Below are 26,684 nucleotides of genomic sequence, written 5' to 3'. Positions count from 1 at the left end.
GATAATGTAAACTGGCCACCGTAGAGAGTTTCTTAAGCTGTTAGCTCCTTGTCAAAGCGTCGGTCTGGAATCACTGAGAGCGATGGTAACCTCAATTACCAGGTCAATTGTTTTCTATTCTTAGCTTTTCGCCTTCACTGAACAATGGTCTAACAATAGCTTGTGATATTAACAACGCGTTCACGAGAAAAACCGGGCAGAACTAGGCGGGGACGATAATGTTCAAATTACCTATTTGGCTTAAAACTTGGCACAAATGCATCGAGCCTGAAATTTTATTTAGCGGTCAACTTTGACATTCATGCAGGTTAAATCATACCTTGTGTTACTAGTATGCAAAGTTTTGAATGTGCTGGTTCACCGAAAAACAAAACAAAACAAAAAAAATCTGTGGACTCTTGGTCCCTTCCAAGCACAGGGGCAAAAAATATTGAATAAGTGACACGTGTAGAGAAATCTCTCAGATATTTAAGTCGAGATTTTTTGTTCTTTAGATCACAGGCGTCTCAAGCTCACGTCTCGAGGAAAAGCGAAGCATCACGCATTGTGTGACGCGGTGTTAAGTTACGCGCGAAACCATTGAGAATTTGAATGCGTTATAAGTAATAGTATGGGGAACGAAATATGGTTGATTTACAACGTTAATTATTCCGAAATATGAACATTTACACGCAAGAGTGATAAAATCTACTCACTCCTTGTGTTTCCGTTATGATTTTTGGCGATTTCTACCGTTTTGGGCTTGTTTTGTCATTACCTTTTTTTTCCTGTCAAAAGACGAAGTGACGCGTGACGCTTTCATGAAATCATCTTTCGCTTTTCCTCGAGACGTGAGCTTGGGACGCCTGTGTTTAGATTTGAATTGCAATTTCTTACCATTTACTCTCATATCTGGCTTTTCTTCGAGTTGTATTTTTTAATTTGCTCCACTGCAAAAGTGCGGATTATTATTAACAGGTGGGGTGAGAAGGGCGAGGGTGTCAATAAACAAAATAGGCGATTGACTTTCGTATTAAATATCAGACAGACGTAGTAGCCACTAGTAAATATTATAAAGGATAATCGACAATCTGCTAATGCCAGAAAAATCGTCTATCGTACGTAGACGCGTCCTCTTTCCTTAGTGATTCAGAGCCTCCTCTTCTGATCAGCGGTAGCTACCACTGGAATATTGGGGGGGGGGGGGTCGATCGCGCACATTTCCTTCTTAACTGTTAAGTAGGGCAGGAACCGCGCTTCTCTTTAAGTCCGAAAATGTTAAAATGCACCATTGGCAAAGCTGTAACTGGGAAGTCAGAATGCGTTTCAAGATTGTGGGAGTATCACAGTAAGCGCCATTGTCAGAAGGTGAATACCTTTCGTTGAGACCAGGAGTTTGCGACACTAATAGCGAGTAAATAACCGTAGGCCTAGAGCATAGAGACTGTCTCGGTATATGTCAACGATTTATGCATCAAGTGTATATGAAAGGCAACTAGAATTCTCTCTCGCTAAATCAATGAATGCATTGCCAGTAATCGGATTCTCATGTTTACGCAAAGGTTTTTAGGATCGTCGGGTGACAAACATTGCAAGTTACCACAAGAAAGAAAGAATATGGCGAACGGTTTTATTCGACGTCTAAGGAAACAATTTCGAAGATAATTCATCGTCTTTACAATGCCGCTGTATTTTTTAGATATAGATTTAGTCAATGTTTATACGAGGAAAATGTGAGTTTTGATGGAATAACCATTTCGAAAACGGACTACAGGATTCTAGTAAGCACGCTCCCGATTTCCTATGATATGCGGCAAAACCCCTGAACGTTTCTCTCGATAAGAGACGAAAAATTAATGAAATGTCGACTCTGACTCAAGTACACGCACGTATCGGAAGAAGGAATGGAGACAATTTAAGTCTTGGATAGGATACATCTTCGAGCCCGGAAAATCGGAGCTAGTGTGACTAACACAGTGATATTAAAATCTGATAGATTTCTTCGTTCAAACCGATCCCATATTCCATTTTAAATGGATAACTTTGAAATTGATACATTCTGGTGGCATAATTGAGTAGAACCGGTTATATGACCTACACGGAGTACTACTGAATGAAATCGCCAGTTTCATGAGAGATGGCGGAGCGGAAGGCGGAGCGTTGATATGAACTGGAAGAACTAGGAGAAGTTGTGATCCTTAAGCAATTTTCTAACATTTTACGTGTTTTAAAATCAACAATATAGTTTCATTTAGTAAAGGACAAATGTACTGGGTTTTTTGTACAAAGGTGTAAATTAAAGAATTCAAATGAAGCAGCCCAAAAGCAGCTGGTTAGATATAAATTTCGCGTCAGCACGGATGATGAAATCAGTTTCCCAAAACTTTTCTACTAGTTTTGGAAGTAAAGTGGTGGCTTTCACTGACCACGTAGGAGTTATGATCAAAGATGATTGGTTATCGGACATATTGGGCCTTAAAATACCCTAATATTTGGACTTTGACAAAACCGGAAAAAGTTGGGAAGAAATGAAATGGGAAAAGTTAAAACAGTTCAGTGTTGACGTTTGATAAATACAGAACACAGCCCGGTTGATTGAATTTCCAAATAGCTTTTCTGTTTGACGCAGCAGCAAAGCAAAGTTTGTTTATTATAATTCCGCAAAAAAGTGCAGGAAACAAGGGTTTTTCCTTGCGGACCGCATATCTTCCAGGGAATTAATGTTTTGACCGATCATTTTCACACATTTTTAATAGCTTTATTGCCCCATATCCGGTTTTCTCGTGGACACACTCTAAATATTCAGACGGAAACCTGAGATTTAGGACCTATGCACAGACACCAAGAGGGCGGTTATTGAAGATTTCTTGAGCGTAAAGTGAAGTTTTACTGACTTAGACTCATCATATATCTTTACTCAGGCCTATACTTTTCACGTGTGACTTTCGAATGCGCTATTCTGATGATGAAATATTTTTGTGACTGAGTTCTGAAATCATATCAAGGATACATGTACAACCCATCGGAATAATCAGTTTCCATCTGCTTGGACGATGAGCGAAGACAATGACATTAGCTCATCAGTATTGTCCCAAACTGTGCAAGAGAAGATTAAGCAGATTGTGAAGGGGAATTCGAGCCTGTCGAAGAAACACACCAAAGAGTTAGAAACTGTGCTAGCATCAGCAGCACTTCGTTTAAAAGACAAAATCCAACGGATAAGCTTCCTTGAACTTGTTCAAAGATTACAGGGATACCACATCATTCAAATCCTCAATGTAGTAGTTGTTCGTTTTAAAACTTTCGAAGAAGAACCTTCCGCTTTTCTGGAAAAGGCGAACAGACTTGTTGACATTTGTCTATCCTTTTGCTACACCAGTAACGTGTCACAGCGACTTTCTTTTGAATACTACATGAAAGCTTTGAAATTTTGTTTTCCTCGGGATCTAAAGGTATGCTTGTCAACTGAAATTCTTAAAGGCCTTCTGACACTTGTTCGGATTTCTCAGGAAGGGAAGTTTGCTGAATTAGGAGAGGCCAAGGAAGAAACCAACTCTAAGCTACAAATACATGGCACCAAATACTTGTTTTCAAAACTCATCAAGATATTTGAATCGCGGCGAAATGATGACTCCCTTGTGGAAATCGTTGACCAAACGATAAGGTACGCCTCTGTAGACGCAAAAATTAAAAGCGTTCAGCAACATGTAACTGGGCAAGTGGTTTTCCAAAGTGAACACATGGTATCCACAGTACTCTTATCAAACTGGATGAAACTGCTAGAATTGCCGAATGTGTCTAGTGGCTTTGCTCTCTCATTGGCGAAGATCGACGATCCTCGTTGTGCAGAGCATTTTGGGAGTGTCCTGATTCAATTTAGGAGCCTTACCTATCAGTCCATAATTTTCTTTTGGTTAGACGTTTTGGAGGGGATGCTCAGAAACGGGATTGAAGTAAACATCCCAAATGATAGAGAAAGGTTGAAAATTTTCTTTGACTATTTCATAGCGTTTTGCCGCTCTCCTATCGTGACAGCGACATCGCTAAAGCTGCTGGCGGCTACGAGCGTCAAAAATGACATCCTTAGAGAGGTCTTTGATCAGTTCTTTCCCATTGATGGAGGGGATGTTTTGCAGAAGGCGGAGGCTTTTGATCTTGCCTTTCAAGTCTTGTCTCTTTTTCCAAACGGCGAGCTTTATAAAAGAGTTCTGAGGTTGTGGAGAGAAACCTTTTCTAACACTCCCAGTTATCCAATTCTTGCTTGCTTGTTAGCATTCATTGTTGACGAAGCAAACAGCGATTTAGCAAGGAGAATATTGGATTTCCTAGAATGGCTTCCTTTTCCTTTGCTTTCTTTGATATTCTTTTGGCGGGAGCTCCTCGTCTGTTTCATTAAACTCTTCCCCAATACATTTCAAAGGCGTCCAGAGGTATTGGTGTTTATTCACAAAGCTGCACGGCTGGCAACACTATTCCCAGCTCGACATCGTCAAGATTACATTCGCTCCGCACAGCGTCCTACCCTAACCTCATTAGAATGGCTTTCACAACAGAACAGCGCAGAGGAAGTGAAAACAGGCATGATATGGCTTCTCGTGTGTTCTAGAGACAGACCAATGGGCTTCAACAAGGAGTTTGACACTGATGTTATCAAGAAGTTAAGTTTGTGCCCTTCTTTACCCTTCAGTACGAAGAAACGTGTTTGTAATGAAGTAACAGACTTAGCCTCTTTCGTGAATGATTCAGAAAGAAAGTATCTCATCGATTTCATCGAAGAACTCACGTCAAGTCAAAGTCCGGAATCTATGGACGAGATTCTACTTGAATTTCTTGACTTTATCAAGCGTTTCGTTGACAAGCAGAGGATAAAGAATTGTATTCCTATCCACATTTTGACGCAGTTGTCTTCTCTCTCGAAAATGTCACTTTCCGGCACAAGAAAAATGAAAGTGATGCAACTGTTTAAGAAGTCTGGAAAAGGCTGTCTCAGTGGAACATGTATTTTGAATATACTCAAGTACCATCAATGTACCCTCAAAGAAAGAACAAATGAGTACTTTGATGTTCTCTTTCCTATTGTTGTAGAGACTCTGGATGAAAGGCAAGATTTATGTAAGCAGCTTGAATATAGTACTCTTGGTTGTGAATTTCCCAATACCGACGTTCTGAAGGTGTGGACTTTTGTTGCTGCTGCATTAATCATAGGTGGCTATCACAATGATGAGATTGACTTACATTATTGCCGGTACATTCTTCTGCATGTTTGGGGATTTGATTTTCCATACGAAATTTTGGAACTCCTGTCTCATGTTAGATCAACAGCTGTTAGACTTGCCCACTTGACAAGAAGCAGGGCAGAAGATCAAAGAATCTCAAAAAATAACCCTGCAGAAGAAACACATCTCGAAATGTATTATACAATCGTCACAACCGTCTTAGGTGCAGAAGTACTCTCACCTTCTGAGAAAATATTGTTGGTAAAGAAGCTGGGTGAGGTTGCTCTGAGAAATCCAGAAACCTTACCAGACAAAAACATAGAAGGTGCACTCTACAATTTGTTGCCATTTCCCAGGAGGCAAAGCAATCTTTCGAGCACTGGAGTCATGCACTTCGATTTTCGTTGCATTGTTTCCTTGGTGAACGATTCCAAGGTGCTAAATCAACTGTCCAGAATTCCCACATTAGGCACCACCAATGGGTCGCTCTGTTGGGTTCTCTCCACAAAGATGTCGGAATCATTCTCAGGAAGACATTTAATGAACATCTTTAAGGTCATTTGTTCGCAGCAAGATCTAGATCAAGCATTCTTTCAACACTTATTGCCTTTTATTGACGTGGTTCTTCGGGAATCTAAGTCACTGGAAGATGTTTTGGAATATGTGGAACAGTCGTTGGAGGTCCTTCGAGGTATTCCCTCCGCAACAATTCCTCTCACAATGCTCAACCTTCACCATCTGATCGAGAATCACGTGCCCAAAGATGAGAGAAACCAATTTCTAGTTGAAGTTGGGAAGAGATGGAAACTGACGCTCGACAATGTCGTTCTTTGTTTCATGGACGTTTCACGAGTGCTTTGGAAAGCGTACAACACTGCCAGCACCCCAGCAAACAGATATCAATTAATAGATCGTGCTGAAAGCATCCTCAGAGGAAACAGTTGCTTGGAGGAATTGGCAAAGAATCACCCCCTGCTAGGTTTTGAAACGCAGGCGGAACGCATGATAAGACGGATCGCACGATGCGAGCTGGAGTGGCTAGTTTTCCATTCCTCAGTCTCTGATGAAGAGGCAATCCTTGCTTTTCAACTAAGCTGCAGGTCCTTACGAATGTTATCTCGTCGTCTTAGATGTTTTACCTTTTCTGATGTGCGTATTGAGGATGGATTCTTCAAGTTTGTATCCAAAGAAAATGAGATAACATCAGACTTTCATGCAAAGGGAATCGGAACAACGCTGAATATTACTGTGACCACTCAAGGAAATGTTCATCCAGCTGCGGAGCAAAAACATCCCGTCCCACCAGTTTTGATAGCCATCAAGATTATATGTCACTTGAAAAGGCTACTGGGCCAAAAAAGAGATCCTTCAGAAAGTGCCATTGCCCTTTGGAAGCTTGTTTTTGATCAGCCGAGTTCACATTGTTGGGAGGAGGGTTGTGCATCTCGTTCATCTTTTATCGATGATTACGTAGATCTTATCCTTTCAATTCTCTCAGAGGCATCATCTTTAGAAATGGTTATGCACTGGACAAGAATGAATCAGCACCATGCAATTCAGTGCTCCGAGGTCATTTTGAAAGCGTGCAAGTGGACTGGCAACGGAGATGATATTGACGAGGCCGCCCTCTTCGAGTTGCAAACTTTGGTTAGTACAACACTGGAAATCAGAAGGAAACAAACGCCGGCAACAGCTTCTGTCCCTTTATTGGGATTCGTGATGTCCGCTTCATGTTTTCGACTTCTTGAGCTACAGTTGAAAGAGTTGAGTGTTATTCTTGAAAGAAGATTGCCTTTTGAAGTAACCAAGAGTGTGCTTAACCTTTACGAAAAGAACGTGCAAGCTGCAGTTGCAGTGTGGGAAATCGTCTCTATGTGGTCATGCAAGCAGCAGTCGATTGAACTTGTGAAAAGCATGAAATCATTTTGTGAAGGTGAAGAAATAACTACCTTAAGTCCTGCGCAATGTGACTTTGTCTGGCAACTGCTGAAATCTTTCGATCACATTTGCATGAATTCCTGCCAGGATCTTGTAACCAAGCTCAAGGAATTGATTGTGTTATACGACCCAGAAGATTGCTACGGATTCAACCGCTTGCCTAAATGGAGACAGGCCATGATATCTGACGGCTTCCCGGCGCGGGTGATAAACGATTGGTGTGTAACATTTTTGATGACGCCATTGGAAGATTTGACATCACGCGATGTTGATGCGATTGTTGACCTCAATTCTCGCTCCTTGCAGCTTGTTGCATCTGCCTCGCAAGTCATTGCCCGAATCATCTTTCCAAAAGAAGGCTTTGAAGTGAAAAAAGGAGAGGGCATCAAACAAGGGAAAATGAAAGAACGCATTCGATTAGCTAGATTGCTTGGCGAGTTCATCAACATACTGAGACGTCGAAAGCCCGACGAAAATTCTAAAGATGCTGTGGTTAGAGAGATAGTTCTGGACGCCTGTAATGAGCTCTGCAGAAGCCATGAGGATAGTAGCACAAAAAGAAATGATCTCTACAAAATCCATGGCCTGAAGCTGAAGTCTCTCTTCACAGAAATCTTTGGAAAACGACGCAGAGGGGAGGATGGGAAAGAAATTATTCAAGATAGTGCCTTGACGCCGCCAACATGCGATGAAGATCCAAAGGTGGTAAAATGTATTGCAAGGCAGACATCTTACCTCCATGAAAACCTACCTTTTGTTTTGAGCCAGAAAGACGTGTATGAACCAATGATAGTTCTGTTACGGCGATGGCTGTCTGCGATCGTCATGAAACCAGTCCTTGCTTCTCACACTCTGGACATTGTTAAGACACTGTTTTCAGAACCCCCGTCAGATGCCAACTCTTCTTTTCTGGATGGATTACACAGAAAAATTCAAGCGCGCATTTTATCCCTTGAAGAAAATCAATCTCTCATGGCTCAGTTTCAAGCAGCGGGATACAACCAAGAAGGGGCAGATAAACTCGATCTATGGTCCTCACCTGCTGTTGAACTTCCTTGCTACCTCACTAAGCGTGAGTCACCGAATAAAAAATTACATACCAAGAAATTGACTGAAGTTCTTCAACGTCTTTGGAATGAATGGAAAGACATCCTCTTTATGTGTGATGTTTCATTCATTAACGTTGGCGGGGAGGAAGTTTGTACGAAAGATCTCTTTGGTTTTAAAGATTCTTTGAAAGAGATGGAAGAACAGGTTGCTGCTGTAAAGGAAAAAGTAAAACACGTTCATCTCGAACATTTTAGATCAGAAGACTTAGAAAGGCGAGCGGAGCGACTGATACGCCTGGAGCAGCAATACCGCAAGCGGATTGGAAAACGTTACAAGACGTCCATCAATAGGGTGAGCAGCAGAAATCTCCAGTATATGGGTCTTACAGTTTTCGTATCAAGAAAAGTTACACCTCCTTATTTGCTTTCTTAGTGCCTACTTCAGGCAGCAGAAAATTCTCAAAGCCTTTTCATTCCTTGTGAGACCTACTAGATATCACGAAAACTTCTTCCTGATGCGCACTCTTCTTTCAATACTTTTTAACAGACTCCCGAAGCATCGGAAGAAAGAAAGAAGTTTGTTGCTGTCTGGGAAAATCGATTCCTGGAGCAGGTGAAGCTCTGCTCGGAGAAAATTCCAGGTAATTCCAAATATTGTCTAATTGAAGGGATGATAGCTATGAAGCGATGGGAACTTTCAAAGACGCTCCAAGGTCTTGCTACAGGTTTTTGTGTTTTTTCAACCCTTGGATATGAAAAAAACTTCATGTTTTCGATTAATAACTAAATTGGGATATCAATAGAAGAAAATCTAGCGTGGCGATCTTTTAGAGTAGTAAATAAACCGATAGATTCCAAAGTCGAAATCTAAAAAAATCCTTTCATAAAATGAGCTTTTGCTGAAGTCTAAATGTGATAAAAAGAAATAGGAAAAGCGGAAAGAGTGAATTTACTGACAGAGTTAATGTCATGGATATTTTTTTAATCACTCTCCGAAGTAGGGCTACTTTAATTCAGTGACTATTTGAAGGGGATGGGATTAATAAAGTGAAGCTTTTTCAAAGTACATCTTACCTATGTTACCGTTCCAATTTTAAGGTTGTTACGCACCCAATGGTTTCCACTCTGAGAAACCTGTGATCTGTGCTCTATCCGTGGACAACAAGATCTTGACTGTCTTCAAAGAGGAAAACGGTCGCAGAGACGAGCTCGAGAATGTTGAGGTGAAACTCTTTGAAGCTGGTATGTACGTGTACGGATTGTATACGAATGGACATGATTACGTCACCGACGAACTGTGGGCTGCGTTTTACAAGATGCTGCTAGAAAAGAGACTTGTACCTAGAATTGTGTTGTCCAATGAAAGTCCAGGGTTCGACTGGATCAAGATGAAGAAATATGTAGAACCTTGTAAGTGAACTGGAAATGGTAATTGTATTCGCTCAAAGCTATGGCTAATTTAAAGTTATAATTTGGATATATCAACAAAGTTGAAGTGGTAAATTGGCGACTGTAACGATTACAAAAGCTGACGTTTCGAGCGTTAGCCCTTCGTCGGAACGAATTCGCTCCGACGAAGGGCTAACGCTCGAAACGTCAGCTTTTGTAATCGTTACGGTGGCCAATTTACCACTTCAACTCTGTTGATATATCCAAATTATTTCGTTACTCCCACCGACGCAGCCCCAAACAGTTTCTTTCAAAACTATCAGCCTTTAATTTAAAGTTAGCAGCACTTACATTTATCTGTGTTTGATCAGCCTTGGCAAGCCACCTTGAAACCGAAGTCCAAGTCTTTAAGACTCTCTCACTAAACCTACTCTATAGAACAAGGAATGGAAGAAATGTTTTCCTTTGTAGAAAGGTGTTTTTTCGTCTAGTCACAAACGTGGGAAAAAGATATAATGTCCGGGTCCCCATGAGGAATCGAACCCCAGACCTTCAGATTCCGCGGCCCGATATTCTATCGCTGAGCTTAAGAGACTATGGCGAGCAAGGTCCATTACGAAGTTCGTATAGGATACGCCTCCTGCAAACTGTCCCACACTCGTGACTAGAAGAAAAAACTTCTCTCTATATTTCTTTACCGGGCTCAAAACTTACCATCCTTATTCTTTACAAAAAAAAATGTTTTCTGTTTATCTTTACAAAGCGCTTCTTCTATCCCTGCTTCTAAATTTTGACTAGTTCACGTTTTTACCATGAGGAATCTATCTTACACTATTTGCCATAAACAGGGACGGAAATGAAGGCTTCGTTTCATCGAACTAGTTCTGGTCTGCGCTGTCTATAAGAGTCCGAGGGAGGTGATTTCTGATGGTGCATCGTCTATGTCCCAGCTCCCTTTCCCATTTTATATCTCATCGGTATTGAAAGAGAGAGACCACGCGTTTTGTCTATCATAATTATTTTTCAGCAACAAGTCATCCCTATCCCTGGAAGTGGGAGTTGCATACTGGTATTGTTCCCCAAGGAGAAGATTATTTTGAATACTTACCAGTAGGCGCTGCCCTGTGGCCCTCCTTGCAAGGGCTGCAGGGGTTGAGAGAATATCTTACCTTAACCATTGAGAACGTCTCTGGGTTTCACTTCAGCGATTTGAAGGTATATGTCTTACATAACTCACGATGGAAAATTAAAAATCGAAAACTAAGAAGCTCCGAAATATAATGTATCGTTAAATGTATAAAAAGTTATAAAAAGCACTGGGATTGGCCTGAGTTCGACCTTGCAAGATATTTGTTATTATCGACCAGTGGCTGAAATCAAACTTAGAGAGTACAGAGGATGCTTGAAAGATATTTTATGGGCTTAGAGAATTGATTCAGCGTTCTCGGTAAAAGAAGCAGATAGAACAGATTACGAGACTAAAAGGAATTGACATACTTTCCAGAGTTGATGTGACTTACAATTGCCGAAGTACTAAGAGAGACATAGAGTAAAAATTCACGCCCTCCGTTATCCAGCATTTTAGAAAATTAAAGTATTCTTCACCAGAAAAATTCCACGTCTTACTTTCTTTGTTATCCAACTTCTTTTGCATTTTAAGGGAGGCTAGTATGCGTCGTAAGTTGAGAGAGGCCTAGAAAGTGAAAAGCGGTGTATAAAAAGTACAACACATGATTAGTGTTTCTAACTTTTGTGCGATAAATGTCATTTGACCTGCTGCGTCTTAAAAAGTAAATGATTCTCGTGGGCGAGCAGGCATTTAAGGAATTTTCCCCTCCCTCCCCCCCAAAAAAAAGCCCGAAAAAAATTCAGCCTTCGACGGGATTAATATCCATGCTTTTTAGTTACTTTCGGTAGTGGTGCTCAAATAGTGTGTGGAGGTTCCGGGATTGAATCCCGTTGAGGGCTGAATTTAGCTTCAGGCTTTTTTCTTGGAAATTACGGAAATTGCAGCTCATAATCACCTACGCGGATTATTGCTTTACTTAATTAATTTTATTTTTTTACTTTAGGACGTCGACGTCGTTGAAGCGGAAGCAAAACGGGCGAAGGAACTGGCTGGGAAAGCTATTAAACAACTTAAGTGCGAGCTGCAGGTCCTGCATGGAGATAATGAGCCAATCAGGAAAGTTTTGGAGGGAAAATTGACGTTTGCTGTAAAAGAGACTGTGAAGAGTATTGTCGATGGAGCACAACCAACTGTGGAAACCGTGAAAGAGTGGATCAATATGGACAGACTTGCCTATGGATATCCTGAACTGGAAAGAACAACGGAAAGGAGACACCAATACGCAACTGCAGTTCTTAGTGCTTGTCAGCGCGCAGTGAACATTCAGCAGTAAAGTAAATTTATGCGTTTCTTTTATTTTGAAGTGTGCTATTCTGAGAAAACATAATTCCAGACGTTCAAACTCCTTTCAGATAAGTAATTTGTAGTATAGCGTTAATTTCGTCAACATTTGAACAGTCTATGCTACTAGAAAAACAAATTTTAAGTGAGATATTTCTTAGTGGGTGAACCCAAATTGTCCCGATTTTAGAATCTGTGGTTAATGATTAGAACATATGATATAAAATAAGTAAAACAGACAGAACTGAACGGCCCACGATGAACACAAGTAAATAGATTCTAATACAAAATTACTATTGATTTGTTAATATTTTAGAAATCTTCCTAGGCGCTAGATAGTGTTTGAGACCACCAATGATGTAACTGAAATGATCAAGGAGAATCGTGTTTAGTGTAACTTCCTCTGTATGTTGTGACAAACGATTATTTAAGAGTTTTTCAATAAAAAAAGCGCACCCACTTTGTAAAGCTAGTTGGAAGCTCACAGTGTAAATATTGTTATCAGTGGCGGATCTAGGTGAGGGGCCCGGGCTCACCCTTATTTTGAGTTCAAAACAAACGCAGAAGGAAGAAAGGCCGGCGGGTGTACAAACAAAACCCCCTCCCCCCCTCACCCTTAGCGCAAGGCCTAAATCCGCCCCTGGCCACTGGTCATGTACGAACTTTCTGAAGTCCTATTTTGACTAAAACTTTCGCTGTTATTAACATGGACCCATCTTCAGAGAATTTATGCTTGTATTTTTTTAGAAACGAGGATTTGCAAAGAAACGAGTGTCTTATTCTATCGTTTTATACATTGTTCTTTTAATTCTTTCAGCCTCTTACAGCTGTTCAGTCACAACCTCGTTCCCAGGGTTGGTCCCTCATTCGGGGGTTGATGGAAAATCCCCGTGAACGAGGTTGGTTCAGTCGGTAAAACAAAACGAAGTTAGTGAACGGAGGGATAGTAGTGGTTGAAGTTGCGTAAAAAACGCCGTCCTTACGTTAGGCGCCGACGCATATTGTCCTCGTTTCTTTTGCCCCGCCACCACTATCGCGTTGTTCTGTCACTATTCCGCTCCTTTTCAGTAACTGAACGCCTTGCAACAGGATACTTTTTGTTTGGTAGTCCTTTTAGAATGAACATCCTGAGGCCATTCTATTAAAATTGTAAAACTACCTTTTTATTGAGCCGTTCCATCTCTGTTCACTTCAAACAAAGCAAAAACTAAAGCCTTGCGTGCATGGATGTATATTTAAGATACACGCTTGGCATTGATTGTCTTATGATACTTTAAAAATAGGTTCATCCTTTTCGGTGTTCCCTCTATCGCTTCAGCTCTTTCGGTTCATTTATATATTGATCTTCTATCTATCGGTCTATTTGACACTGATGTCATCGCCACGTTTCAGCTTTGCATTTGGCAGAGAAGTTTCAATTGAAGAAAAGTACTTTCCTCAGAACGACACCACTTCCTATTTACAAAATGTTTAAGATAGTACTCTCCCTCTCATTCGTCAATAAGTGTGTTTAGATGAGAGTATGCAAATACTTTTGTATCGTCACTAAATGTTTTGTTTTAACTAGTTATTTTTAGGATGTATTTTAGAAATCTGAATCCATTTTCCCAGCCCCGAGTCTAGATAAGGCCATGCCTAGACAGAAAAATTCCTCTTTAGTATTAATAATAGAGGCAATCATACTTTTTTGTGTTTTCTGTCCGTCAGTTACTTTTTTAGTAAAATATTGCTCTATGTAAATGAGATCAGAGACGGAGAGGTCATCTATAATAATAATAATAATAATAATAATAATAATAATAATAGAGGCAATCATACTTTTTGTGTTTTCTGTCCGTCAGTTACTTTTTTAGTAAAATATTGCTCTATGTAAATGAGATCAGAGACGGAGAGGTCATCTATAATAATAATAATAATAATAATAATAATAATAATAGAGGCAATCATACTTTTTGTGTTTTCTGTCCGTCAGTTACTTTTTTAGTAAAATATTGCTCTATGTAAATGAGATCAGAGACGGAGAGGTCATCTATAATAATAATAATAATAATAATAATAATAATAGAGGCAATCATACTTTTTGTGTTTTCTGTCCGTCAGTTACTTTTTTAGTAAAATATTGCTCACTGTAAATGAGATCAGAGACGGAGAGGTCATCTATGATAATAATAATAATAATAATAATAATAATAATAATAATAATAATAATAATAATAATAGAGGCAATCATACTTTTTGTGTTTTCTGTCCGTCAGTTACTTTTTTAGTAAAATATTGCTCTATGTAAATGAGATCAGAGACGGAGAGGTCATCTATGGGATGCGTATATCGAAACGCCGACGGCGCAGTATGAATTGAAAGCACTTAAAAAGCCGTTTCCAAACACAGTTGCTATTCGGATTTTTTTCCGGCGTTAAAAACGTTTTTGAAGCGTACATCGAAAAGGACGAGAAAGCTTATTTCGAAACCGCTTACAAAGACATCTGAGGTATTCGTTTCATGGAAGGAAAAGGAAGAGGTAAGAAATTCTTTGACAGAGAAGTGATTTTATTAACTAACGGCGCATAGGATAATAAATAGTGCTTTAGTTGACGAAAAACATCGAAAGTGTCGAAGGAATTACAAAGTCTGATGTGTCAAATTTATCAAAAGCATTTATTCAGGGCTGTGGAATTTGTGAAATTGATCCTTCTCGGAAACAGAAAGTAAGCTCTCAACATTTTATCCATAACATTTACTGGTTGTCGAGATTTCTTCTCGTGAGATTTCTTTTTGGCAGAATATGAAGTCAAAAGGTTTTCATGAAGGTTGTCTACTAAATGTTTCTGAAAGCCCTAATATGAGCTTTGATCATACTTGTGAAAGTTGGACACCACATGATTATGACTGAAGTAGGATTGGAATGTGTTTTTTTCCCATTTATCTTACGTGAATTAAACTTAGTTTTGCTATAGTTACTATATTCTTTACACTTTCTAGACGGCAAAATTAATAATCAATTTTTTTATTAACAAATGTCAGAGAACTAGTGAAGCGCAACCTCTAAACAGACAGCAGAGCAGTTAGCTTGGATTAGTGTGTGATCGCAAACAGAACATGGCCGTGGAGTTAATCGCTCGTTTTTCCTTGTTTCTCTTCTTCATCGCCTCATGTCAAGGCAAGCCGGAGAACAGCAGCGAGGCTCAATGTAAGGTCATACCGGTTGGAGAAGGGACTGCGTCCGAATTCCGCGTTAAGGCTTCCGAAAAGGGTGTTAGAATGGTCTATTTGAATTTGAAGTTCCATAAAGACACCTATTATCCATTAAAGTCGGAGAACGAGTTTCTCCCATACAGATGGGTTCGGGCGAATTCGATAACCGAGCCAATGTTGTCTTTGTCGTATGATTATGACATTTTGTCCATGGGTCTCCTTAAATACCAGGCAAGAAATATGGATGTACTGCTGACAGATCAGCCAAGCGGCTGCTTGGCGAACTTGAATTCATCATATCAAAAGAGAGTAGTAAGAAGATCACTTCTGAACATGACACAGTTAAACTCAGGTGAACCCTCAGACAGGGATGTTGTTTGTGTTGCAATGATTGAAGATTACTCTGTAGACTTTTTATGGAGCTTCGTTGATGGAAATGTCAAATTCCAGTGCTGCGAGATGAGCAAAGACGAATCCACCATGAGCTATGCATCGATTCAATGCGAGCTGGACGTTCAAGATGGCATTTGGTTAAAAATATTTAATGGCAGTCTCAACATTTTGACGTTGCTGATGATGTTTTATTGTCCAGCGTTTCTCCTTTTCCTGCCCGATTCGATTTTCGATCTTCAAGAGGAGTGTAAAAAAGAAGCGCTACGCGAAAACGAGCAACAATCAGAAGATATCCATCATCGACAGAGAAGTCGACAAAGAAGGAGGTACGGATCAATCGATGAAGCCTTAACATATATCCATGCCGAAAATAACGATTCAGTTCGTCTTGTAACTTTAGCTAATCCGACTCAGAGTCAAGAAGCTAATCTCCAACTAAGCGAGGATGAATCAAACAGAAATGTGGAAAGTTTACTTTACTTGGACGAACCAAATCCAATTACCATCTCTTATTTTCTCAGAACTTATATCAAAGAATGTACAGAGTTGTTTTCATTTCACTTCAAATTTGCATTTCTTTGGTACTGTGTTATTCCAGTTTTTGTCTACTTAAGATTAGGATTAAACTACATTGTAGAGAGAAAATTTATTGAGGAGGTACATAAAAAACCAAAGGAAACTTTAGTCGGAGACTTGTTTTCATATGTTTTCAATTTTCAAGGTCCACAGAGCACACTAATGGCTCTCGCACCATTAACTATGATTTTATTTTCAAGTCCTAAGGATTTCCTTATTACTATCACAGACAACGAGGAAATTAGACAAGTCATATGCCCTATTTGCAGAGAAAATACTGCTTCAGCAGGAGAGGACATGCTCCAACACCTGGGAAAATTAGCCGTAAACAGTTGCAAGTTAGCTTCGTGCTTAATTACCGTCCACCAAAAAGCACTTTCAGGGTCTTTAAAGTTCTTTAAATATTGCTGTATTGTGAAAAAGGGTCCCCCATTGAAACAAGTTAAAACTGCTGTCATTGTTTTGTGGGTTTTATTCGGCGAAGTTGTTTTAGTCATAGTTGTGGGTGTCATTTTTGGAGCAATATGCTTGTGTCTCTTGTTAATAGGGTTAGTGTGGCTGATTTTTTGGTATTCACCGTGGTTTAGTCTGTCCCAAGTTTGCTTTAGGAAAGTAGGGCAAATGCTAAGAAGATGGATCCACGAAATGCACAGCGAAAACCTTAAATGTCACACACATATTTTAAAGTTCCTTGTTTTTGGATTTTTTCTATTTTTCCTTCAACTTCTCATAATGGCAATAGTTACAGACGGCTGTTTCATAGGGGGCCTGTCTTGTCGATGTATCACTCACATGTGTGGTTTGGTAATTCTAGGTCTTGTATTAAATGCTTCAGTCGTGGGCCCATTTGTGGCATTCTCTGTCGTTTCTTTAACAAACATTTATCTTTGTTACTATAATTTGCAAATGCGATTCCGGGATGTGAAGCAAATGATTTCTGAGAATTGGCAGACTTTTGATGGAAAACGCGAGTCCAAGGCAATTCCAGAAGATCTATTCTGGCGCATTTGCAGTGATGCGTCAGATTCGAATCACAAAGTTCTACCAGTCAGGCCTGAAGCATACCGCATGCTTAGGAATATGGCTATCATTTTGATATTTTTATTTTTGGTTTTCTGCTCGATATTTCTGGTGAATGATGCGTACAGCTTTTCAAGTTTTACATCATCGATGGCTGTGTTTCTAAGCGGAGCTATCCCTGGATTGTTTTTCAAAGGATTGACGAACGAAAAGCGATTTACGGGTGATACAAGGGTGAGAATGATGGCTAAAATTGAGGAGGCAGCTAGAGAGTACAAAGAAAAGATCGAAGAAGAGTCTCATCATTTCTCGTAACAGAATAGAACGTAAAATAAATTTTCTTTAAGAAAGAAAAGTTAGGGTAACGATACTCCTAAAGATCAGGGATCTCAGTTCGCACAAGAGTTCGTGCGAGAATTCGTGCGAGAGTTCGTCCGAGAGTTCGTTCGAGAGTTCGTTCGAGAGTTCGTCCGAGAGTTCGTTCGAGAGTTCGTCCAAGAGTTTGAGAAAAAGAGACATTCCTTAGCACTTCTCTTTACTCAATAGAGACATGATCATTTTGTAAGGTGCAAACTAGAAATTTCATTGGATAACCCATCCTAGTTTTGTCAGTTTGTCTTGTGCTATGATCTGTTACTCATCGAGTGACTGAGTATCACACTGTATGTATTTAAAGACCTCAGTAATAAAATAAATATTTCTTAGACTGCATTCTTGATTCGCCTTTCATTTTATGTTTAATTTTTTTGATCATATGTTCAATCCAAAAACAACAAATTACTGTCAACAGACCATCTAATTCAAGCATTTCGGGTACATTCATGAGAAATTTTCTTGAAGACGACCGAGTGCAGTTTACATCACTTCCTCTTTGTTTTGTCTTGCTTGGTTTGTCATTGTTTTGATTTGCTAATTGTTGTTGTTTCTCAACTGGTTTATTTAAAAATAAGTATCATCATTGTGCGATGCCTTTTTTTCTTCCCTTTCCTTGGCCAAGAGGCCGTCACTAGACTCCCAGAGACGACAAATCTTACATACGATATTTAACAATTATTCCACGAGCGCGCTTTGGATATGAGATGATAGATAGCCAACGAGGCGCGTAGCGCCGAGTTGGCTATAATCATCTCGTATCCAACAAGCTCGAGTGGAATAATTGTTTTATTAAAAACGTGAAATTAAATTATTAAATTTTTAGCTCCCTTTTAATTTTAAGCTGACACGTACGCTTGCCATATTTGTAGATTATGGTATATTGGCTGATATACCATAATGGCTAAGCCAATAAAAAGTCTTGAATTGCATTATCCAATGATCTAGTTTTTAATAACAACATTTATCACATTAACTACATTTTTATTCATAAAATATAATTTTTACCACCAATAAGGCTTAGTCGGAATTGTGTCTCCTGTATGAAGGCTTCCGGTATTCTCATTTAATTCACATTGCCACGTTGATATCATCCGTTTGACTTCTTTGTAACTGTTCTGAAAGTTGGCGTAACAGAGATGAATGTTTGTCACAACTACGAGGAGGAAAGCTGCATACGGAGTTACAATGAGTGCGGTAAGGGCAATTCCCATCACCTTGTACGCAATGGTATCGGTGACAAAACTGCAAGAAAAGCTAACCATAAAATAAAGGGGGTAAGTTTCTAAAATAAAAACTGTAGTGCAGCGTCGGAGGGGATAATTTTTCATATATTTGTGTCTGTTTTATGGTAATTTGGTCATATTAACTAAGGTGAAATTGTAAATTAGCCACCGTAAAGAGTTAAAAACCTGACGTTTCGAGCATTAGCTCTGACGAAGGGCGAACGCTCGAAACGTCAGCCTTTTAACTCTTTACGGTGGCCAATTTACAATTTCAATTTAGTTGACATTGCAAAAAATCAATACCACAATTGAGAGAGGTCCAACTACCCAACTTAAAACTTGAAATTCGCCGAAGAATTCAGCCAGAGTATTCTGTGTCCGGCCAATAGAAGCAAACATCACGGTCCAGAGAGGTGAAAACTGATGTCAAAATAAAAAGGATTATAAAGACTGCTCCAACAGCGAGCGCAACAAGTAGCAGAGGAAAAATTGGAGCTATGACCGAAAAAACATAAAGTGCACTCCTCAATCTAGAAAGCTTCAGATAATTCGTCTTCACTGAACACATGAAGATATTGAATAGATTGTTTAACGCACGTAATAGAAGAGTTGAAAAAAAGGATAACAAGTAAAGAAAAGAGGTGCACCCACATAGTAAAGCTGGTTCTAAGGTCACGGTGTAAATATTGTTAGCAGCGGGGGTACTAGAGGAGGGGCCCGGGCCAACCCTTATCTTGGGTAAAAAAAAAAAGGTTGCTTCTCAGTCTCCTCTGCTAAATTTTCCAATTGAAATATAGATGCAAAAGCATTTGGTTTTGATAGCTCTTTTTCAAAACTGAAACTACGCTTTCAAAAGAAATTTCCTACAAATATGAAATATGGCTACGTTGGTGACGTTTTCTACCCTCACACCTGCTAACTGTTACTGATCATTACTTTACTAAAATGTCGAGCAATGCTCTAAACGTCACGTTGGAATTAATTATATTTATATCAAGGACTCCAACATCGTCGAGAACCAAGAAAAGAAGGCGAAGCAAATGGTTGGGGAAGCCATTAAGCAACTCAAACACGAGCTGAAGCTTCTGCACGGGGCGAACGAGCCAATCAAAATAGCTTTGGCGGGAAGATTAGCGGTGTCAGTCCGAGAGACGGTGAAATGCATAGCTGATGGAGCACAACCTACACTAGAGATGGCAGAGCAACATATCGATATGAATAAACTTGCTTTTCGACGCCCTGAAGTGGATAGGAGTGACGAGGGTCGACAACAGTACGCAGCAGCGGTACTTCGTGCGTGTGAGCATGCGCAATTGACATTTACCTCGAGTGCACGACAATAACTGAACTGTCTATATTCAAAATAGGACACCTTTTGAAAAGAAATTCCCTTAAAATATTACTAATTCGATTTACCAATAATGTAAACCAAGATTAGAAATTTATTTTCCAATTGGCAGTGTAAAATATCTTTTCTTAAACCCTTAGACAGATCGAAATTCCCGAGTTATGAAATTTAATTTCTTTCTTTTTCCAATTCTCGGTATTTTGAAAGCTCAATGAATCTTAGTCCTCAATATTTTTCACTGAAACCTTTTGTTCTACAAATTTTCCTAGTCTTGTAATTATTATTGTTGACTATTCTTTCTTACCTACTTGTTCTATACAGGGTACTTTTTCTTGCAAATTTTAACCTACTAATTAAAACACTAAAGAATCCTTATTTAGGATGAACCTAAAAACAGAAAAAGACAGAGCTTGGCCCACTCTCCACTTCTGTCACTTCTTTTGTAATGAACCATTTACTCATCGAAGGGGACGCACGTTTTTGAAAGCGCCCAAAAACTTCTTAACTTCAGGAATTTGATTTTCTATCAAATATTTTAAACTAGCTTACTCTTATTTCTAAACTAAGGCTCGCTTCTTCCAATGTAATAGTATAAATATAGTGCTTGGCGATAAGTATTAGATTATGTAATGATAAGACGAGGAGTATAGTTACATAGGCAGAAAATTTCACCACGTTGGAAATATTTTGCATCAACCACTGAGAATATTTTCCCCAAGAGACTTGGAATAATTCCATTTCAAGAATAACAAGTAAGGCTTTCTGCTACTTTTCCTCAGAAGGAACAAGAGTCAGGCCGTTTAACTCCTGTCTTGTAAAGAAAGTCATTATGCACGATTTGTCGATGAAGCAGTTTAAAATGAAACTCTTTTTTTTATTTCGTAGTTGCACTGAAAAGCCAGCAAGTAAGTTTTTCGTAATCAACTGTCGTGTTTTACAGCTGTTGCGATCTCTTTCGTACATTTGCCTTGGCTCTTGAATGGTGAACACCCCTTCATGGTTTACTCACATTGGCATGAAATCAAACCCAGAAAAATACCAGGCTATGGTACCCGGAAAAACGGAAGACAGAGTGAACTTTGAATTCGTTAATGTCAACATTTAAACCACAGCCAACACTTCTTTCCTGGGGGCTGTTCTTGATAAAAATTTAAAATTTAATGATCATATATCTAATATTTGTCGCAAAGTAAGTGCTCCGATAAGTGCTCTGAACAGACCAACGAACATTTTTCCACCTAAAACTAAGGAATCGCTCTTTCGCGTAAATATAATGCAATAATTTAACCAACTCTGGCACCACTGCGGAAATAGAAACACCGCTAAAATCGAGAAAGTCAATGAAAGACAAATTGTTTAGCAATGTGGCTATCATTTTGATATTTTTATTTTTGCAATTCGTTTTCTGATTTATATTTCTGGTGAATGATGTGGCAGTACAATATTTCGACTTTCACATCATCGATAGCTGTGTTTCTAAGCGGAGCTATCCTTGGATTGTTTCAAAGGATTGACAAATGAAAAGCGATTTAAGGGTGGACAAGGGTGTGAAGGATCAAACAAATCAAGGAGGGAGTACAAAAAAAAAAGACCGAAAAAGAGACGTCACATTATCTGTTGCAAAAGGATAGCGAGTAAAATAAAATTTGCTTCAAAGAAAAAAATGTAAGGGTAACAATTCTCCGAAAGATCATGGATCTTCGTTTGAGGGCGGTTTTTTTGAGATTTTGAAAGTTCTGGGAAAGTGAGAGAGATTTTCCATAGTACTTCTCCGTACTCTTAATAGATAATATCAAGTTTTAAGGAGCAAGGCTAGTTGTAGCCTTAATGTAGTAGTGCTGTGATCTGTCAATCATTGCTTGACAGAGTACCACACTGTATGTACTTAAAGACCACAGTACTAAAATAAAAATTTCGCCGACTGCAGCTTGATCTGCCTTTGGTTTTACGGTTAACCTTTTTTTTGATCACATGTCCAATCCAAAAAAGAGAAACTGTTGTCAACAGACTATTTTATCATGTGAAGCATTTTGTGCACCGTTTAAATCACTCAGTTGCTCTCTGTTTTGTTTTGCTTGTTGGGTCTCTGTTTTGATTTGTTGTCGTTTCTTATTTGGCTGTTTAGAAATATATAACATCATTGTGCGATACCTTTTTTTCTCCCCTCTCCTAGGCCAAGAGCCCGTCATTTGATCTGCTACTAACTTTCGGAGCAAAATTAGAGGTCCGAAAAAAATGGCCTGCTCATGCTTAACTTCGTCCAACTTCGTTGTGTAAAAATGAGTATTTTCTTAATATATGGTTGCGTCCAAGCGAAAGAGCGATTAATGAAAATGATTAGAAAACACAAAATAGCTTCTAACGAAAGGATGAAACACTAGGGATCTGGCCATCTGCAAAATATTGCGGTTTTTCATTGTCATTCACCTGCCGATCAGAGACAAGTCACCATGCTTGGCTCAATCTCTTCTGACAACTGATATAACGTGCAAAACTTTTGTATTCCTTTAAGTATTGCTTTCTAGTTCAGACGAATACAATTTTCTTTGATCGGAGCTCTCCACTCAATGGATGTAATGCATATACTAAAATTATAAAAGAATTTTGTGACAAAGAATTTTTCAGTTTCTGTCACTAAAATAAGACTGCCCAAAACAGGATTTTATCCCTTCCATTTCGAAAAATTTGGGCGTATGCATCATGACGACCGTATTTTCTCAGCAAGTCTGGGCGAACCCAGATTATTTCAAAATTTTCTCTTAGTTTTCTTGGTTTGAAGAGTGGCATAAGCGCTCTGATTTTGCTTCCCTCAAGTTTACTTTGCCCTTCATGAGAACTCCCCAACACCGCGGCTCAGAAAAACACTTTTTGCTTACGTTTTCATCTTACACTGTCTTTATCCTCTCTCCCCCTCCCTAAAAAAGAGGGTCTAAATGGGTGTACTTCGATACCACTAAACACTTATTTTTTTCGGCTACATAACATTAGACAGTTAATTTTTAGCCATTTTTTAACACTAACATTAAAAAATTCACTGCAACATTTTTTTGCCCATAAACAAACAAACCACACCCTAAAAGGGGAATATGTTGGGCCTATGTCTATTGTATCAAAGAGGTTTTTTTGGCCAATTTCCAACAATTTGGGATTATTTCAAGACTTTCGAAGAGTGAGGAAGACATGCGAAAACTTCCGGAGATGTCCGAAGGCTGCGGGAAGATGTCCGAACACTGGTTAAATGTCCAAAGACCGCCGAAGATGTCCACTGAGACTGCCAAAGATGTTCTTAGACTTATGACCGACAATATTTGAAGACTACCGGAGATTTGGCTTGTATAACCCATAACAGTTCTATTCTTAAAGCACTTTTACAGCGAGGATACACTAACCGTGACCACTTAGAGAGAATACATCAGTAACAAATCAGATTACGATATTCAAATCAAACAGCCAATGGGATAGAACATCGAAATAAACAGTATAACTAAGCAAATTTACGGATTGTGATCCGTTGTATGAATACGTCAATATGATTGGTTAGCTTTGTGAGATGGTCATATTTTGGGTATCTGCACTGTAAACAAAAAGAGGTAAAGCTAACATAAACGAGTGTTTAAATTTGACTAGTAATGATTGTAATAACAGAATATTTCTTTTATCAATAAGATCGGCTACAGTACTCACAATATATAAGGGTCAACAAAAATGACAGACATGTCACTCCATCCTGGCCAAAAACATTTCATTATATTCCATACCCGAATAGTCCTGACTGTCCTGATAGTCGCAGATGTTTCTAGAGATCAAGGCGGAAATGAGCGCGGATGGCGCCACCAAATCTGCTGAACGTTATGTCTGTATCATTGTCCGCATCGCTCTCCGAGTCGGTGTCGAATTCATCTTCCTGCTCGGGGAGGTCTGTCACGTCACCAACTGCAATAACTCCGAGCATGCTTTTGTCAACAAAGGTGATTCTCGGTACTTCATCTATAGCTCGTGGAATATTTGTATCCTGGTCGACTCGTTCTTCATTGCCTGTCCCTGGATTGTCTTATTGTCTTGAACATCCTCTTGGAATGTTACTCTAGTACACGATGGCGCACTGGAATATACAGCTGGCGGCAGGGCTCCCACTTTGTCCTTTGTTGTTTCGCCTCTTATCGTCCTTTGCCTGACAGGTCCCCTTCATGGCTGCCTCAATGTTGGGATCAACTTTACCAGCTGGACAAGGTTTCACCAAATCTACATCCCGTAACTCCACACTGGATTTAGGCACCGGATAATAAGACTTCTCATGCGTGAAGTACTTCGCACCCCACTTCGTTGTTCTCTTGAAAGATTCCTTTGAAATTGTTCCAAAGTCTTGAGCATACTGAAGAGAATTGAAAGTCTCGTTTTTGAAGTGGGAGACTCCATGAAGGTTTTCCACCTGAGTTGTTAGCTGCGTAAGCCGTCTCCTGCCGGCATCTATTAATTAGTTAATTTGGTTAGGCAGGGGACGTTAAAGAACCCACTCACGAGATTACTGCGATGTGGTCTGGCCTGTTTACTGGGAATTGGAGGGAAGGGGGCATATTCAAATAAGTTTCCTTCGATTGTTTGTAAACTGCCGATGCAGTCCGGCCAAAGTCCCCCGAAAAGTGTTGTGATGCGCATTTGATCATATCCACATGTTAATTTGCGCAATATAAGTATTAAATTATTATTATAAGCAGGTCAATGTCACCAAGATACTCCTCATTTACATTCTTAACGTTATCTCGTAGCTGTTCCATACCTCGTTCGAGAAGCACCAATATTGACTCCTGTGTTTTGCTGGAAGTCATTTTCAGAGTTCCTTCAGTGCCATTTGTTGCTGCCATTTCTTTCATTTTAGAGTGCTGCCTTACTTCAGCGACTGTGTTTTTAATATAAGCATTTACAGTCGTAAACACTGATTTGTCCCAGTACTCCTCAGAATGAAGACAACAGCATTTCAGCTTTGGCTCACTGTTCGCGAGTGATTTTCTTGATTTTCTTGCAGAATTTAAAAGAGCCGATAAAATTTGAAAATGCTAAAAGAACTTTGGGATCTCCATTCAAACACTAACAGTATTTTTTTCAAGAACAATAAACATTTAAAAAATGGCTAATTTAACAGTAAACACTAAAAAATATGGGCAAATAATACTACACACTAAACCCCATTCAGACCCTCAAAAAAAGGTTCCTGGTTGCTAAGGAATATGCTAAAATCACACGATCGAACCTTCTGCAAATCAAATGGTGAAGTCCTAGACTTCCGGAGACGACAAACTTTACCTGAGATATTTTATTTACAATACTTACAACATTCAGGGCCATGTATCATTATCGCACTGTTACGGTATTTTCCAAACCGCCAGAAAGATATAACTCGTACAACTCAACTACTTTATTGACTGACGTAATAACTACGAAGCGATATCGACAACCAGTACAATAACTATCTTTTTCACTTAGCTACGGAGCGATATAAATACTAATACAATCAGTATCCTTATAACTTAGAGCCCTTTACAAATAATATCACTTAAATCTCAGTGTACTACCGCAGAACTCACAGTTCTCTTGAAAATCTTTAACAAATTGTCGACGTCCGTAATTCTTTCTCTCACGTAGCCTTCCACACGGCTTTCAATTCCAGTAAACAACTCTGTCCGGCTCTCGCTCCTCTGAGCTCTTCGCAACAGCAGTTATAGCTCACTAAAAGGCCTCTCTCTTTAAGCTAGCGTGACTCCTTATATATCTTTCAGAAAAGTTCTAGAATGTTCTAGAGATCTGTAATATTGCTATTTTTAGAAACATTACACTATGATTACATCATAACAAAAATATGCTGAGTCACGGTTCTAGAAGGTTCTCCTTAAAGTTCTCGCTTAGTCATCATGACTAAATGTTCTAGAAACTTCTTCGTTCTATTTTTAATAATTACGTAACGCAACGCACTCTAGAAAAATATGGGCGCTCTCCATAACAGCACTAATCATTGTATACATCCCGTAAAAAAACAGGCAAGGAAAGAAAAATAGGTAAATCAATAAACAGCTCTTACTTGTCGATAAATGTCTGAAGATGAAAGTCTGTAAACATGGTTTTAACGTAACCTACCTTTATTTGCTAAGTTACTTTCGAGAAAAAAAAAATTCACAAAAGAAAGAGTAAAATTCATGATTTCCTCCTCCAGAGACTCGAAAAATATGACGATTATATTGATTTGTTTACTTTAATAGCACAAATATAAGACCCCAGCATGTTCTGTTTTCTTGCCGTATCTTAAATGCATTAATGTAGTTGTAATTTGTCTAGAATTTTGAATCTCTTGCTCTGTAAATATTTTTATTTTATATTTTATAATATACGTATTAAACACTGACCGCCTCGACTAGCCTTTGCTAACTGCGGGCAGTGTATTTTTTTTGTAATATTGTAATATATCATTAATATATATCATTAAACTATCATTAAACTATTAAATCTCGAAAGTTATGCAAACCCTAGAATGTGTCTCGGATTTGCGAAACAAGATCTAACAATCTCATATGAATTCTCCCAACC

General features: G+C 39.1%; 3 protein-coding genes across 7 annotated transcripts in view; 2 read left to right on the top strand and 1 right to left on the bottom strand.

Moving 5' to 3' along the window:
- LOC111342533 (uncharacterized) overlaps nt 1-12,453 on the top strand; it is a 14,363-nt gene extending 1,910 nt beyond the window's left edge. For all 3 annotated transcript variants that reach the window (XM_088762655.1, XM_088762653.1, XM_088762654.1), the window contains 5 exons: nt 2,901-8,534; nt 8,730-8,823; nt 9,281-9,592; nt 10,599-10,786; nt 11,644-12,453. In XM_088762655.1, the coding sequence (XP_088618781.1) occupies nt 3,033-8,534; nt 8,730-8,823; nt 9,281-9,592; nt 10,599-10,786; nt 11,644-11,973 (6,426 nt within the window). In that variant the 5' untranslated portion in view covers nt 2,901-3,032 and the 3' untranslated portion in view covers nt 11,974-12,453. The remainder of the gene's footprint in view (nt 1-2,900; nt 8,535-8,729; nt 8,824-9,280; nt 9,593-10,598; nt 10,787-11,643) is intronic.
- A 2,624-nt stretch (nt 12,454-15,077) lies between these two features.
- LOC148728707 (uncharacterized) lies at nt 15,078-17,748 on the top strand. Its single transcript, XM_088762662.1, has one exon. The coding sequence runs from the start codon at nt 15,078-15,080 to the stop codon at nt 17,475-17,477; it is 2,400 nt and encodes a 799-aa protein (XP_088618788.1). The 3' UTR covers nt 17,478-17,748.
- A 3,106-nt stretch (nt 17,749-20,854) lies between these two features.
- On the bottom strand, nt 20,855-26,639 carry LOC111342535 (uncharacterized). 3 transcript variants are annotated; one of them, XR_016002302.1, is made up of 4 exons: nt 25,691-26,639; nt 24,886-25,124; nt 23,867-24,575; nt 20,855-23,682 (listed from the first exon to the last, which is right to left on the bottom strand). XR_016002302.1 is itself a non-coding variant. In XM_088762705.1 (3 exons), exons 2-3 carry the CDS (start codon nt 24,977-24,979, stop codon nt 24,193-24,195), a joined length of 477 nt encoding a protein of 158 aa, XP_088618831.1. In that variant the 5' UTR covers nt 24,980-25,124; nt 25,691-26,639; the 3' UTR covers nt 20,855-24,192. The 3 variants fall into 3 exon arrangements, 2 of the variants coding, with proteins under 2 accessions (XP_088618831.1, XP_088618832.1); XM_088762705.1 differs by having other exon boundaries at nt 20,855-24,575; XM_088762706.1 differs by having other exon boundaries at nt 20,855-24,575; nt 24,886-25,057; nt 25,691-26,637.
- Between the last annotated feature and the right edge of the window lie 45 nt (nt 26,640-26,684).

This window comes from Stylophora pistillata, chromosome 6 (assembly GCF_964205215.1).
Source record: "Stylophora pistillata chromosome 6, jaStyPist1.2, whole genome shotgun sequence".
Classification (NCBI taxonomy): domain Eukaryota; kingdom Metazoa; phylum Cnidaria; class Anthozoa; order Scleractinia; family Pocilloporidae; genus Stylophora; species Stylophora pistillata.
This window is presented reverse-complemented; position numbering and strand designations above follow the sequence as displayed.

Excerpts from the sequence above, each read along its gene's own strand:
- LOC148728707 (XM_088762662.1), top strand. The coding sequence starts at position 15,078 with ATGGCCGTGGAGTTAATCGCTCGTTTTTCCTTGTTTCTCTTCTTCATC.
- LOC111342535 (XM_088762705.1), bottom strand. The coding sequence starts at position 24,979 with ATGAAAGAAATGGCAGCAACAAATGGCACTGAAGGAACTCTGAAAATG. Across the intron at positions 24,576-24,885 it reads ATTGGTGCTTCTCGAACGAG|ATGCCGGCAGGAGACGGCTT; the intron begins GTATGGAACAGC and ends ACTAATTAATAG.